Here is a 14,762-nt window from a genome sequence, read left to right as displayed (position 1 = left end):
ACTGACAAACTGCCCTTACTGAAGGCCCTTCTATGCAACCATCACCTCAGCAAGGATCTGCAGAGGGAGGTACTTCACTCCTCTTCTCTGCAACCACCGCTCAGCAGACCAGAGGGTGTCTCTGAGCAGCAACAGACTAGGAATGGAGCCTCATTGCTGAGCACAGAGGACAGGAAAGCAGCAGATGAGTTACAGATGCCTTAGACCCTTGGCAGGGTGCACCTCATCTCATCTGGAAGCCACAAGTTGTTTCATAGAATCAATAGTATCACAGAATGATTTGGGTTGGAATGGACCTTAAAGCTCATCCAGTTCCAACTCCCTGTTACGGGCAGGGACACCTTCCGCTAGACCAGGTTGCTCCAAGCCTCATTCAACCCGGACTTGATGACTTGATAATGGTTTCAAGCCACAGTCTGCTGTTCCAACTGCCTTTCTGCAGAAGGATTCATCCTTTTTCCCTGGGGAGTATCCCCAACACAGAAATCAGATAACTCTGGCTAAAGCAACATTAAGACAAAGGATTAAGAATTAGAGTCCTAAGCAGTTTATATCACTTAACTAAAGCATTCATCAGTGCCTGACAGAGAGGACGTGTATTTTCAGCACCCTCTACAGGCTGAGCAGCTGCCAGCAGCAAGGACTAGAAGGCAATCCCTGGCTGGCTTTGGGGAGTCGTAACCACCTCCCCTATGAAGCACATACAAAGCAGGGGCCTTCCGGAGCTTGCTTCTGGGAGCGCTCTGGCTCCTGTGATCCTGCCCTCCGGCAGCTTAAAAGGCTTCTACAGCTGAATCCTCAGCAATACTGCTAAGACCTGTTACACGGTGCTTACTCAAAGCACTTCCCAAATATTACTCTCCACAGGATGAACAATAGACAGGGAAGTGTTCACAGTGGTAATGCACAGAAGCAAGAAAGCTTGCCTAAAGTCAGACCAACCCAGTACTCAAGGCAACAAGACATTCCTAGTCCTGTTTTGGACCAACCCCAGTCTCCAACCCACACTCAGGCCACGTCACCTCTCCTGTGACCAGGAAAGTGGCAGCCTGATCCCAGGTGGATTATTTTGACAGTCCTAAGCGAATTAAATCTACAGAGGCCCAGAAGAAGCGTGCAGGGAAATTAAAAAGGTTTTTTTTCAACTGGATGTTTAAATCAAAAATAATCTAGTTCAAAGACTCCTCACTTTAAGCCCAGCTGTCCTTCAAACGCAATGGACTTACACAGGCATAAAGCTGATGTAATGTAGTGGAAAAACCCAGCCCATCGTGTCTTTGTGAGGTGGCCACTGAACAAGAGAAAATGTCACTTTCCACAAGAAATGGGGCCTGACAGGCTCAAAACCGCACAGCCATTGTGTCTCTGATAGTTTCCTGGCTCTGCACAGCATTTCAAATTGGTTTACAAGTTTCAGGATACCCAACGTTGTAGTTTGCATTTCTATCGCACTCAGCAGTGGATATGGCTTTATTGCAGTAGAGTTACAAGTTTGTTTCCTGCCATACAAGAGACATTTAAAAGCAGTAAGACAAGACAGCTACCTATCAAATGCACACTTTTCAGTTCTTCACATCCCAGCAGCTCTCTTGGTGACTCCATACAAGCAATTCTCAGAAGCTCTCCCCAGAAGTGCCCCTCCTTCAGACTGACACAGGGTTCAGGGCAGCCCAAACACCTTGTTCTCAAATGCTACAGTCAAGGTAGAACCAGCTACAGCTGGGCTCTACTGCTTTAGACAGTGGAGATCACAGAGGACAGATGCACTTCAGAGTTAGGTTAAGGGCAGTCAGAAAACCAGCAACTTACACTTATCTGTTTCAAGGAACTGGACCCATAACCTGCAGTATTTTGGCTATTTCCACTACACAGTGCCCTCCCCTTCATGCAGGTTCAGGCCTACATGACCTATAAATCATCTAATTTGTGGAAATACCACACAAGGGGATGAACGCAGTCCACAGAGAGAGGAAATGATGCTTTCAGGTGGAATCGTCACAAACTCAGGATGAAAACCCACACTGCGAAGCACACAAAGTAGGGAAAAGCCATAGACACACGTGCCAGAGGACCTGAAGGGACTTCTAAAAACACAAATTACTTACCTTTGTTGAAGAACATGGAAGCCATCTGGCCCATTTCCACCCTCTCAGTAATTTCAAAGATATTGGGGGAGCCACGTCTCTCTGCAAGTTAAAACAAGAAGTGTTTCAACCTTTCAGTAAACCCAGAGGCCAGACTGTCTGAAGACACTCAGGAAGCTCTAGCAACAGTTTGAAGGACAGTGTGTACGACTCACAGCTGCAGAGTCACTGGTTCAATTACTCTGCTGAAGCTAGTTTAAAAGTGTTTCAAAAATAAGATGTTCTCATCTTAGTGACCTACAAGCAAGAGATCTTTATCAGACTGCAAAAGGCAAACTGAATTCTCAATGAGCCTTATCTTGCAAGTGCTAAGGACTGTGGGAGGTAAGCATGTGGAATTAAGGGTGAAATGGACAGAAGAGTCCTTCCTGTTCCACTTGCTGGAGCCCACTGGGACGCAGTCTGCAGACAAGAGATCTCAGATGCAGTGAAAGCATGAAGTGGGTACTTACGAACTGACAGGATAGGTCGTGTCTCTGCTCGCTCGTAGCCATCTTGGAGGAGAACATCACTGTCAGATACACCAGAGGAAGAATCCTCATCCTCATCATCCTCCTGGAAGAGAAGCCCAGACCCCTCTGCTGAGATGTCTGTTACCCACATTACTGACTGCCATGGTCTCACTTCCAAAAATTCAAAGGAAGGTCCCAAACAGGGATGGGCACGACATGCAAGGAAAGGCAAAGGCAGGAAGCCTTGGCCCAGGGTTCAGATGCTGCAGGGAGCAGAAGTGAGGTCTGTCTCCCAACTCCAACCCACTAAAGTACAGGCAGGGATCTAAATGAATGCAAACAATGCCTCACGCTGATCCAGAAAAGCCACTAAAGACAGGATCCAAAAAGCCACGGGTAAGTTTTACAGCAAGAACATACTTCAGGACTATCAATTCCCTGGGATACAGCCCAAGTGACAGCAAGGATGTGCCAGCCTGTCCCAGTTAAATGACCCAAGATCAGTAAGGATTTATAGACCTCAGCACACTCCAAATGGCACCAATATATTGGCTTCCACCTCTCCACATTCACTGAGCAGCGCTTCTAGGCAAGGAGAGCACAATCAGTTAAGAAATGGGAACAGCACAAGAGATTTTTCAAAGCAGGAGCAGAAAATCCTATCTTTAACGAGCACTCCACAGGGAACTAACAGCCCTATTTCATATGGCAAAGTTAAGTATAGTAGAAATTTACTCCTTTAGAGTTACTAATGAGGCAAAGGTGCAGAGAAATCTCAAGCAAGTCCTATATGGTAGAAGAACAAGAGAAAGCCCACACAAACCTTGCGTTTCTCCATTCTCTTCCATCGCAGCTGGGCATTTGCAGCAGCCATGGCTTCCACCACAAAGGTTGTAGTCATATAGCTGGAGAGAGAAACTCAGTTGGTATCAATAATAATCCAGAGCTGTCATAAAAGGGAGATGAACAATTATTCCCATCTGTAACAGCAAACAAACCAAGACAACCCTTTCACCTGCTCCACACACACACTGCATCGTTGGTACAGTGTTTCATCTGTTTGCTGCTCCCTCCTGTTCTTCAGATGAAGGTGTCAAGCAGACAACAGAATGCAGTACAATACAACACACCTCCAGATATAAGAAGACACTTATCTGTAAGGCACCTTCCTAGTGTTTCTTGCTGAGAAAGGCAAGAGGACTTCCCCATTTGTTAGAGAGCAAGCTTCCTTCCTCTTATTAGGGTCAAGGACAAACACAGTACTATGCTGAAGCTTATCTGTTAGGGCCTGTGGCAAAGGTACTACAGTTCAGTAAAGAATCTCACAAACGGCATCAGAAGCAAAGCAGCAATCCAAGAGCAAGGAGCAGATCATACGCCTATGCAAATACACTTTGTTGGAGGCCAGGGGAAAAGCTTTCCAGGGAGACAGACAGAGCCACTGATGGAAGGAATATCAGTACCTCAGCTAAAAACAGTCCTTTAATACACAAGCAAACCAACCAACCTTAAATCAACCTTATTTAAGACTTTAAAGTGGTTTCTCACTGCTTCAGGAACTGGACTCACTTATCAAGCTCAAATGAGAGATTAGTTTTGCAAGAATAAAAGCAAGCAGCCCTGTCCTGGAGCCCAATTTCTGCTTAGACTCTTCTGGCACTTGAAGAGTCCCCAGCAGGCACGAGGAAGTCACAAGCACCAGAACAAAAGCAGCAAGGCAGCACAGCTCCCAAGGCACACAGCTTCAAGCTGTGACTTCTCAGTTTAATCCAGAGCACTTTTGGCATGCAGGTTCAAAGGTTTGTGCTCTTCTGCTGACCCCGAAGGACTGTCAGGTGGTGCTGAGTGTCATACACTGCATTTACACTGTGAAACTAATGTACCTAAGAGGAATTGCTTCCAAAGGTCCCAATTACTTGTACTCCCACAGTTTATATTTTATTAAGCCTTTGTAGCATTCAGCTTTGAGGTGGGGAAGTTACAAGCATTACTACAATCAATACTGACCATAGAGTACCTCTATATAGCAGCACCTATCAGATCCAAAAAGCACTGCCTTCAAATCAAAGCTGGTTACTGACAAGAAAGGAACTTCTAAATTCCATCTGTACAAACACCAGGAGGGGATTTTGGTTTATTTTACTTTAAAACCAAGCAGGGATTCACAGCCTGTTAGAATATAGCAATTCTATTAATAACTACTTAGACATTCGTGCTGTATCAACAGCCTCCAGCTCCACCTGCTGCTCCAGCAGGGAGACATCTGGGCAGAACCTCATGGCAAGCCAGCATGGAAATCATGAGACTAGCTCCAAGGTCTCAAGCAGGAAAGGTTTGGAGGGGGATAAGACAGGCCCAGCTATAGAGTAATTTGTTTCCCTGACAGTCTTGCAGTTGCCCAGAGCATTGCCAGAAGCCAAGAGAAAGCTAACAAAACAGGTCTGCACCATACCTGCAAGTCACAAAGCACAGCAATGACTCTGTGTCATCTGTGACCTGGTTAGTGCTTGGGGAACTGATCCAGGACAGAGGCAAGAGTGAGATGTATCCAGAGTGAGGACAGTGTCAAAAAGGGAAAGTGGGAGAAAGGAGACTCTGGACTGGAGGAAAAGCCATTTCCATCAGTCAGGAAGTGAAATGTAGCACCACCATATTGCAGCATCCCTCCAAACAAGGTCCACAGGCAACACAGCTGCCAATTGCAATGCTCAAGCACCAGAGGTACAGGCTCACTCAGGAAAGCACAAGAAGCCTTAGCATTGCCCTTACAACTCCACCCAACTGAACTTCCCAACCCTCCAAGGCCATGTACTCATGTCCCACCTCATAAATCCCAGGAACATGAGGAGGACAAGGCTGACGAGCCACCCTGCTGTCGCAAAGGCCTTCGGCATGGTCAGGGCTCCTGTTCCAACGATGAGGTTGAACATGTAAACAAGACCAACCTGAAATCAATCACATAATCCAACATGAGAGCTAGCAGCCCTGCCAGACATCATCCCAGACACCTCACATATGTACTGATTTAAATGAAGAGAGCAAGCCCATGCTACAAAAATAGGTAAGAGGGGACTGATAACCAAAGTGAATGTCAGCACGTTTCTGGAGAAACTGAGATTCATCTCCATCTTTCTAATTATTTTTAATGTTTTTCTTTCTAGTTTTTAAAGTTAGCAGGATGTGAACTGTTTCTTTGTTTTCAAATCCACTACCTTCTATCAGAAGGGTCTGCACTATGGGTTGGAGTCTCTCCTGATTTTCTGACCTAAACCTAAGTAGTTAGGTTCATACATAAGCTACCTTTCAGAATCTCTTGTTCCTCTTTATTCTTAGTCAAGCAGGAAACATCCAAACACAAGTCTAACTCAAAGCCTGCTCGCTATTTTAACACACTCTGAAGAAGAGATTTTACTTCTGAAGGGAAAGGATTTCATCCTTTCTGCCAGTGAGCTTTTTTCTGCCTAAGAGCAAAAGATAACTGTGCACCTAGACAGGACCCCCCAGACTATAAATTCAGTTGAACTCAGGGTCAAAAATTGTCTCAAAGTTGGTTTGTTTGGTTTTCATACATAAATATATAGGTCAGAGCCTCTCCAGGGGCCAGCCAGTAAAGAACTGTGTCAGAGTACACTTCTCTAGCTGTGGAACAAGTAATATCAGGAAAACTATTCCCCTGCGAGCACTCCTGCCCTTCATTCACCTGACATAAACACAGCAAATTCATCTCCTGACCAGTCCCCAAGAATGATGAGAGTCAGCTATTGCAGCTTGCAAGAAAGCTCTTTCCATTCAGCTGGCAGAGCTGTCATTCCTCAAGTGCTCAGGGCCACCACACACTCTGCAGTGAAGGACTCCTGTAGAAGCACCTCAGGTGATTCTCCTTAACTTTGGTCAAATTGACAGAGATGAGAGTGGTGGCTGTGTTCAATCTGGCTAAACACCTTCAGGGAAAGATGAGAGTCATAGCCTTTGAGATGAGGCACTAGGAAATTCATGCAGCACTAACATAACAACATAAGAGCAGGTGACACTAATCCTTTAGGGTCTGGATGCCCCAGTTATTGTCTTGTTCTCCATCTTCTCAGTTGTGACCTATTTCTGCAGCCTAATATCCAGTTCTGCTAAATTCAATCATTAACATGGGGATGAAAGTTTTAAAGCATTTGAAAATCAACACACAGGTTTCAGGACTGGCTCTATATTTAGTGAATTCACTTTAGAAAATAAAACAAAGAGAGTTTGCCAAGCACTGTTTTAAGAGCTGACACTATATGAATACTTGTGGCTATGAAAACCAGTATTTCCAGTAACATAGAAAAGCACCAATTGGCCTTGCAATTTCACAGAACACCACATTACAAGGAAGAAACATCCTGATTACTCATTTCAAGTGAAGTGGTTTAAAAGCAATTAGTACAACAGCTAAAAATAAGTAAACTTTACATAATGTTTTCCCCTGGATTTCTTACAGCAAAAAGAAAGCAGCAGCAAAGTGGGATAGTTTCAGTGCCTCACACACCCCCATGTTTACACTAGCTTCACGGCACAATTTAGGCTAGGGAAAACATAATGGAAGTGAGTAGAAGGATGCAAGAGCTAGTATGGGATATGAAGCTCTTTTAAAGACTTTTATAACTATACCTTAAGCATACATTATTCCCTTATATAAAGAGTGACCTGTAAACATTTTTAATTACCCTTTAGCCTCCATCATCTCTTGAAACACTGAGGTTATATCCATGGGGAGGTAGGAAACGAAAACACAACGTTGATAGAAGAGGATCTGGAAAACACTTGTGAGCAAACCCACAATGAGCCATACTTACGTAGGGAGAGTAAAGCTCTCCTGTATCCGTGATGCCACCAGCCATGCTGAATGCGGTGGGGAGGCTTGGAGCAGAGTGAGGAGCGTGTTTTCAGGAGGGTGCTTTCAACTTCTATTGCCTTTAACCTTAGGAAACATCATGAAGTTGCATTAGCTTTGTCACAGGAAGAAATCACAAGTCAGCTTTTGCCCCTCAGTCTTGTGATGTTTGAACAAAAAAGAGTTTCAGCAGGACTTTGTGCTTTGGATACAGCCCACACACCAGCACACTTGGTTCAGTACAAAAAGCTCTCCTACCTGTTAAACTAGTTTAAAAGGAATCAAAAAGCCCTGCCCTTCCACAGCATGTGATGACCAAACTTTTCCTTCCCCAAACAGCCAGCGGGGCTATTTCAGACACTAAAACCTCAAGAGGAAGAATGCCTGCCTTGAGGATGAGCTCACACCGCTGCTTCTCATGCAGCTACTACTCTTAATAGCAGGTGTCTCCTGCGAATCAAAGCAGGAAAACCAGCCCACAGTCTCCTTTATAATCTCAAGGAGAAAAATAAGCACAGCTATGAAAAACACCCCATGATGTTTTGTTAGACACACCAAGGTTTCCAAAGCAGAAGTACTTAAGGAACTTCACATTGTGTTAATAAAACTATTAGGGGAAGTGAGGCCCCAAACCTTCTGAAAGGTTTCAGGGTCAATAATTAGCCATAATTGAATTGTTTAAGAGCTTTATCAAACTCCTCATACTTCTACATATGTTCCAACCCAGACATGCCAACTGGGGCAAATCATCAGCACAGCTTCACAAGCTAAAGGGACCAAACAGCCCATAAGCTGTATAAACATGGGCCCATGTATAAATACACCCCCAGATGATAGCAGTCCATCAGCATCACTGCTCACAACGGTCACAACTCAGCCTGCCCTAAGGGGGAAGAGGCCAAATACCTTCTTCTACCCCAGAGCCGCACTCAAGTCACCGAGCTCGACAACCCGCGACAAGGCAGTGAAACCACGGCCACGCCAGCACCCACCTCCGGGATGAGCGTGCTCCTGTCGGGCACCCACCTCAGCCCGGAGGGGCCCTGCCAAGGCCTCCAGAGCCCCCAGCCCTGCCGCTTTCCCCCCCACCCCCCCGTCGGCAATGCCGCTCACCTTCCCCAGGAAAGCTCACACAACACCGAGACGCCTCCCGCCTCCCACCGCACCCCCGCACAGGGATCCGCACCCACGCCCGCAGGGCTCGGCTCGGCTCGGCTCGGCTCGGCCCGGCCCGGCCGTCGCCATGCCATGCCCCGCCACACCCCTCACCTCGCACCGCGACCCCTGGCTCCACATCGCGGGGTGCCCACGGAGCATGCGCCCAGCACGACGGGGGTGCGGAGGGGAAGCCTTCCGCACACGTGACCGGCTGCGGGGCGGGGCCATGGTGACAGCACCGCTGCGGTTCTGCGCTTGCGGAAGGGCGACGGGGTAAGGTAGATATGGCCTCTGCGGCCGGGTCCCTCAACGTCGGGCTCTGCTTCCCTCTCAGCTCCGATGTCCCCTTAGCCCCGGTCTCCACTCAGCCCCATCTCCCGCCAGCCCCCTGCTGAATTGCTGTGTTAAATACTGAGCGTTAAGTGGCCCCCGTCAGGGCAGACCCCGGCCACCGTGGTACTTCCGAGGGCACCGATAGAGCCGTGCCCTGGGTGGGGGGAGCAGGGGGATGCTGTTGGTCGCTGTGTGAAGGGATTGATGTGAGCTGCAGGCTTTTACACAGGCAGAGTGACTGCTACTGGCTCCCAAAGGGCTCCAGGGACTCCTGAGCCATTCCTTGGCCTTGCTGGAGACACGGAGTGGGTGCTGACTGCAGAGGCCATGAAGATTAATCAGAACACGGTGCTGCAAGGAAAGAGGGCAACCTTGGTGCCGTACATGTCTGCACATGTGCCCCGGTATGTGGCTCCTGTCCTCCTCTGATGCTGTTGCATGGTCTGATCTCACTTCTCTTTTTAAAGGGCATGTGGTGGTCAGAAAAGGTTCTGGCTTGGCCGCTTCAGGGCCCTCTTCCCCCGGGAAACACGCAGCAGAAGGAGTACTGAGGCAATCAGTTCTGCCCTTCATGCGTGGCAGCAGCATCCCTGACAGGTCTGTGCTCTTTGCCAGGCCTGCTGACAAAGAGGACTTCATGTGTGTGCCCATGGAAAGGGAAGAACCTGGCTGTGAGTGAGCCACCAGCAGTTCTCTTGTTCGTTGATGTCTTTCCCTAATGACAATGGAAGAGCAAACCTTCAATGTGTAAAGCCAGATGGATGTTTGATAAATTAGAAGCAGGCATGAGGGCAATTTGTACAGTGCTGACCCAGGCAGCTGCAGCCTCAGCACAAAGATGCCAGTATTAGTCTTTTTTGTCAGTGTCCAGGAGATGCTCTATCAATCTCAGTCGGGATGAAATGCGCTGGAACTCAGTGCTCAGTACTTTTAAAGACATCAGTCACTCTTCAGACAAAGCCACAGAATGGCCAGACTTGCTACATTTCCACGAAGAACACCAATTCCTGTGTTAGATAAGGGAGAGAGGCTTGTGGACGCTTTTTAAGTTGCCATAAATGCCAGGCTGGTGTTTCAAGAACCAGCTTGTGACAGTCTAATCCTCAGAGCTCTCACAGAAATCAGACTGTGATGCAATAGCTCAGGCAATGATGTGGTTTTGGGTCCCATTGCCAGGTACCATGAGTGGATGCAGTCAGAGGAGCTGCAGCGCCTGACAGCCTCCGAGCCCCTCAGCCTGGAGCAGGAGTATGAGATGCAGTGCAGCTGGAGGGACGACACAGACAGTGAGGACCTTAAACACTTCTGAAGGGGGGTGGGAGTGTCTATGAAGGACCCACAGTGGGCTGAGAGCACCCAGTTAGTGGGTTCTACCTGCTTTGAACTGCTTTTCTGTTTATAACTGGTCTATGCTAAGGGAAGTAGAGAATGTCTGGGGCTGCTGATGTCCTTTTTATGCATTTTTTTAAAGATTACAGTGATTTATTTCCCCCAGATTTATGTGCTTAGCTGCTCCTGCACAGTCAAAGCTCCCCAGGTCTGATCATCCTAAAAAGGCAGAAAGGAGTTGTACTTTTCCTTGAGAAATTGAACTGCTCTGGAATTACCCAGTTGAGGTGTGCTGGAATTGGTTCCCTGGCTCTCCTACAAGTAATGAATCACTGCCCATAAAAGCCTGGTAAAAATATAGCGAGCCAGAAAATAGTGAGGCTGACAAAGACCTCAATGTGGAGCATTTGTCTTAGCTGGCATTAGAAGCCATACTTAAAGCAGCAATAATACAAACTAGATGAATCACTAGGTCTCAACCTCTTGTGCACCAAACAGTTCTTTGCCTGAACTTGCTGCTGAGTGAGACAAGGCAGGGAGACCTCAGGCTGGAAGTTTCCATGCTCTTTAAATAGGCTGTTTCTAGTCTTGGTGCCTGCACCACTCTCACAAGGGGTCTTCAAAACGTTTTGTACATCTCGATGGATGGGAGCAGGCACACTGGTATGGGAAGCTCAATTATAAGCTCTTCCTCGTTGTTAACACATGGAAATCTGTTGTTCCTCTGTCCATTGCATGCCTTTAGTTTCATCCTGCAGTAATTTGTGCCCTGCAAACTCTGCTATGATTTTGTTTTCCCCAGAATGTACCTTCATTGTGCTGGACACGGAGCGGTGGCCCGGGCAGGCGGATGAGGACTGCATGGTGGGGGACGTGAATCTCTTCCTCACTGACCCTGAGGATCCAACTTTGGCTGAGATTGAAATTATGATTGCAGGTCAAGTTCTGCTTCATAGTTTGGACCTTTGTTGCTGTGGTTGAAGCCAGCTGCAGACAGATGTTGTGTACAGAAGCTTTTTAGTCTCATTGCATTACTGTGGCTGTTCACTCCTGAGCAGCATCTTTTGCTGGTCCCAGATCACAGTCTTTTCTGCAGTGTGGCATGACTGATTTGTCTCACCCAAGGGGATGCTGAATTCTGTGGCTGTCTTTTTCAGAGCCCAGCTACCGAGGCAGAGGATTTGGCAAGGAGGCAACTCTGATGATGATGTCTTATGGTAAGGGTGGCACAGTGCACGTTAATGGGAGTACAGTTGGGATGTGATCTAGAAGCACATATTCCTGGTGACACAGGCTGCCTCTGCCCCAGGAATTGGAGTTATGTGCTTTCATAGATGTTGCAGCCAAGCAGGTAGCAGAAATACCTGTCTGATTTCTCTTGAAGGTGTGAGAAACCTGGGGATCACCACATTTGAGGCTAAGATTGGCCAGGAGAATGAAGCCAGCATCTGCATGTTCAAAAAGCTTCATTTTAAAGAGGTAAGAGCCCCTCTTCTACCCAGAGAAGGTGAGCAGATTTAGCTCTGAGGCTGGGATTGAGCTGCTTTCCCTCTGTGTGATACAGGTTGCTGTGAACAGCATTTTCCAGGAGGTGACACTGAGGCTGGATGTCAGTGACCTGGAAAGACGATGGCTCCTGGAACAGACAAACCATGTGAAGGAGAGGAGCTATGTTGAACTGAAGCTGCCAGCTGAGGTGCTGGAGACCTGATGGACGCATCCAGACCCTGGCCTTGTTTCCAGGGAGGAGCTGGACGCTGTTGTGAGCTCTGGGTATGGAGGACACCAGTGAGCCAGCGCTGAGCTTGACTGTTTTCATGTCTCTTTGGTTACTTTGTCATCTTGTCGACTTTGCACCTTGTTGAACCAGCTGGGATTAGTGTCTGAGATCGGGACCTAGAGAACAGCCACTAATTCACAGGCTTGGCTAGGAATGACTCTAAGCTCAACATACTGTTCCAGCAGAGCCTCAAATCACCAGCAGTCAATTGATTTGTGGTGCCACCAATTTCTGAGTAAACAGCACCTGCTGTTCCTTTTCCACTGCCCTTGGAGCTGGATTCACTGGTTAGACACAGGAAAGCTCAGTCAGTTTTCTCTTGAATTAAAGAGGTGACAAAGATCTGAGGGGCAGTGGGGCTGAGCTGCTCACTTTGGCTGCTGTAAAGGACAGCAGAGACTCTTTGAACCCTGTTTTCTGGAGTGCAGGGGGGCACTGTGGGGTCCTGGAAGTGAGAAGCCCATGTGTTGTATGTGATGAAAACTATTGAATCAGCCAAATGAGACTAGAGCAGAGCCCTGCCAGGATCAATCCCTGCAAACAGGGGGACTGGCAGCTACAGGACCTGGGAGCAGGAGGCCACCAGTGAGGAGATACTGCACTGTTTGACCAGGCTGCTTTTATGAGAGCAGGGAGGAGGAGAGCACAACTGAAAAGAGATGGAATAGTGATCCCCTTCTTCAAGGACCTCAGGACTTGCTCTGCTGAGACTGAAGTCTCCGTTTGCTGCTCTCCAGTAAGATCAATAGGGGGGGAATATCACTTGCTGAGTGCAGATCTGTTTCAAGCAGGAGCTAGTCAGCCTCCGCTGTGGTGAAGCTTGAGCTCCGTGGCTGAAGAGGAGGCGCTTGCCTGACTCCCCCTGGACAGAGCTTTTAATGCAGTTATTCATCCTGACCCTTCCTGCCCTGCACAGCGTGTCGTCCACTGCAGGGGAGCTTGCTAAGAGCAAGAGCACAGAAGGAAAGGCGGATAACTGACGCTCTTGTGTGTTTTCCCGCTGGAATAGCAGCCGTAATGGCTAATTCTAGACCCGAAATGATGTGTTCCAATTACACAGTATCAGGTAATAGCTTCCAGATTTGACCAGGGATGTTTTTATCAGACTGTGGAATTTTTAGTGTTGCTGTGCTTGTATTTTTAGGGCCTGGGGGATTTAGTTCTCCAATTTTAGTTAAACACATCTTTCCTGTGACTAATATTAAAACCACGCGTGGGAGCAGTGTATCATGGTCTTTTAAACAACAAGTATTCAGTGTGGATTTAGTTGTTGCAAAAGCTTTGTAGTGTAAGGAAGTGAAAAGCAGCTCTACTTCCAGCTAGGATTAGGGCTACTAATCCTTGTGCTGTTGTCACCTGCAGCAGGCAGGAAGGCATTGTGTGCCCACAACAGGATTTGCAGAACCTGCCTGTTGAAGTGCTGCCTCTGTGCTCCTTCTGTTCCATCCCTCTGCCACAGGAGTAGGGTTGCAGTGGTAGGAGATGGAGCTGGGGTGGGATTTGCTCCCCTAAAAAGTGACCAAGGTGGGGAAATGGTTTCATTCCACCTCTGCGGCAGGGTGAAGGGGGCACAGTGGAGCTGTGCTGCCCTCCCTAGCCCTACCATGGCTCCTGCTGCCCTGCCTGTTGCTCCGGAGCCAGTGAGTGCCCTGCTTGGCATCCCCGGTCCCCCGGCAACACTGGCGCCTCCATGGGCCTCTGGGAAAGCCTTCTCCTGGCAACCCCAAACAAAGTTGGGTCTGTCCCTGACACGGCCTGGGGGGGGGCTGGTGGGGCTGAACCGAGTCCCCAGGCTGCTCCTACTGGGAGAAGAGGTAAAAGATGCTCCTGGGACTTGCTGGGTGCCCCCAGTCTTGCCACACACAGGCAGCTGCTGCCCATGACATTGCACCTCATCCCAGGCAGAACACTGTGCTTGTCCCCAAGGGGATGAGAGTGGGCAAGGAGGGGAACAGGGGCTCACTTCCACTCAGCAGCACTGCCACAGAACACACAACTTTGGAGGATGTGGCAGGTTGAAATGGGCTTCCCCAGCTTCCAGGGAGTGACAGCCTGCACATCACTCACAGATGTTGTGGCACTTTGTCACTTGGCTGTCATTTGAGCTGCAGATCTCTGCCACCGCTTGTCTGCTCAGGTAGAGGAGCTCTTCTTCTGGGTGTTTGAAGCACAAAACAAGAGGGACAGAGGAGAGAAGGCAAAGATGTTGGGGGTCCACAGCACACCACAGTCACTGCTCAGAGCACAGTGACACTGCCTTGTCCTGCATCCACCGTGGTGCCCCAGCCCATTCCAGCTGTGTGACCATCACCACCCCCCTGCTGAAGCAGCGCTCTGCCCTGCTTTCCTCTGCTCCTCTCCCCAGACAGGACATAGAACCATCAACCTGGAGCAAACACCCTCTTCCCCACTGATCCCAGCTGCATTCCTCAACCCAGGATGCAACCCTGGGGGTCTCAGGCTCACCCCAAACCCCCCCAGAGCACCTGGGGGCTGATTTGGTTGCCCCCAGCATTACTGCCAGGCCAGCAGGCACAGATTAGAGCCTTGCACCACCACCCCCCACACTCCAGAGTGGGGGATTAGAGCCCTTTAATCACCCCAAGGCATTAACCCACACTGCAACCAGCCAGTCCTTGTCTGACCCCCCCACCGGGCACTATGGGGCACCCAAATCAGCCTCAGTGTCCGCCACCCCTGGG

The 14,762-nt window shown here is 48.6% G+C and overlaps 2 protein-coding genes across 4 annotated transcripts in view; one reads left to right on the top strand and one right to left on the bottom strand.

The window, feature by feature from the left end:
- The window catches only part of TMEM104 (transmembrane protein 104), a 42,115-nt gene extending 33,304 nt beyond the window's left edge, over positions 1–8,811 (bottom strand). Inside the window, exons 1-6 of the mRNA XM_080629444.1 lie at positions 8,730–8,811; positions 7,423–7,547; positions 5,420–5,541; positions 3,420–3,501; positions 2,597–2,699; positions 2,106–2,186 (exon numbers count right to left, since the gene is read on the bottom strand). Of these exons, the coding sequence (XP_080485570.1) occupies positions 2,106–2,186; positions 2,597–2,699; positions 3,420–3,501; positions 5,420–5,541; positions 7,423–7,467 (433 nt within the window). The 5' untranslated portion in view covers positions 7,468–7,547; positions 8,730–8,811. The remainder of the gene's footprint in view (positions 1–2,105; positions 2,187–2,596; positions 2,700–3,419; positions 3,502–5,419; positions 5,542–7,422; positions 7,548–8,729) is intronic.
- A 28-nt stretch (positions 8,812–8,839) lies between these two features.
- Positions 8,840–13,279, top strand: NAT9 (N-acetyltransferase 9). Of its 3 annotated transcripts, none has more exons than XM_080629405.1 (7): positions 8,840–8,891; positions 9,181–9,355; positions 10,128–10,237; positions 11,083–11,217; positions 11,438–11,497; positions 11,665–11,759; positions 11,845–13,279. In XM_080629405.1, exons 2-7 carry the CDS (start codon positions 9,279–9,281, stop codon positions 11,989–11,991), a joined length of 624 nt encoding a protein of 207 aa, XP_080485531.1. In that variant the 5' UTR covers positions 8,840–8,891; positions 9,181–9,278; the 3' UTR covers positions 11,992–13,279. The 3 variants fall into 3 exon arrangements, with proteins under 3 accessions (XP_080485531.1, XP_080485532.1, XP_080485533.1); XM_080629406.1 differs by having other exon boundaries at positions 8,887–8,896; XM_080629407.1 differs by lacking the exons at positions 8,840–8,891; positions 9,181–9,355 and adding an exon at positions 9,542–9,548.
- The last annotated feature ends 1,483 nt before the right edge of the window (positions 13,280–14,762 follow it).

This window comes from Psittacula echo (assembly GCF_963264785.1).
Source record: "Psittacula echo genome assembly, chromosome: 14".
Lineage (NCBI taxonomy): Eukaryota > Metazoa > Chordata > Aves > Psittaciformes > Psittacidae > Psittacula > Psittacula echo.
Note: the sequence above shows the minus strand (reverse complement) of the source record. Positions and strands in the feature narration are given on the sequence as shown.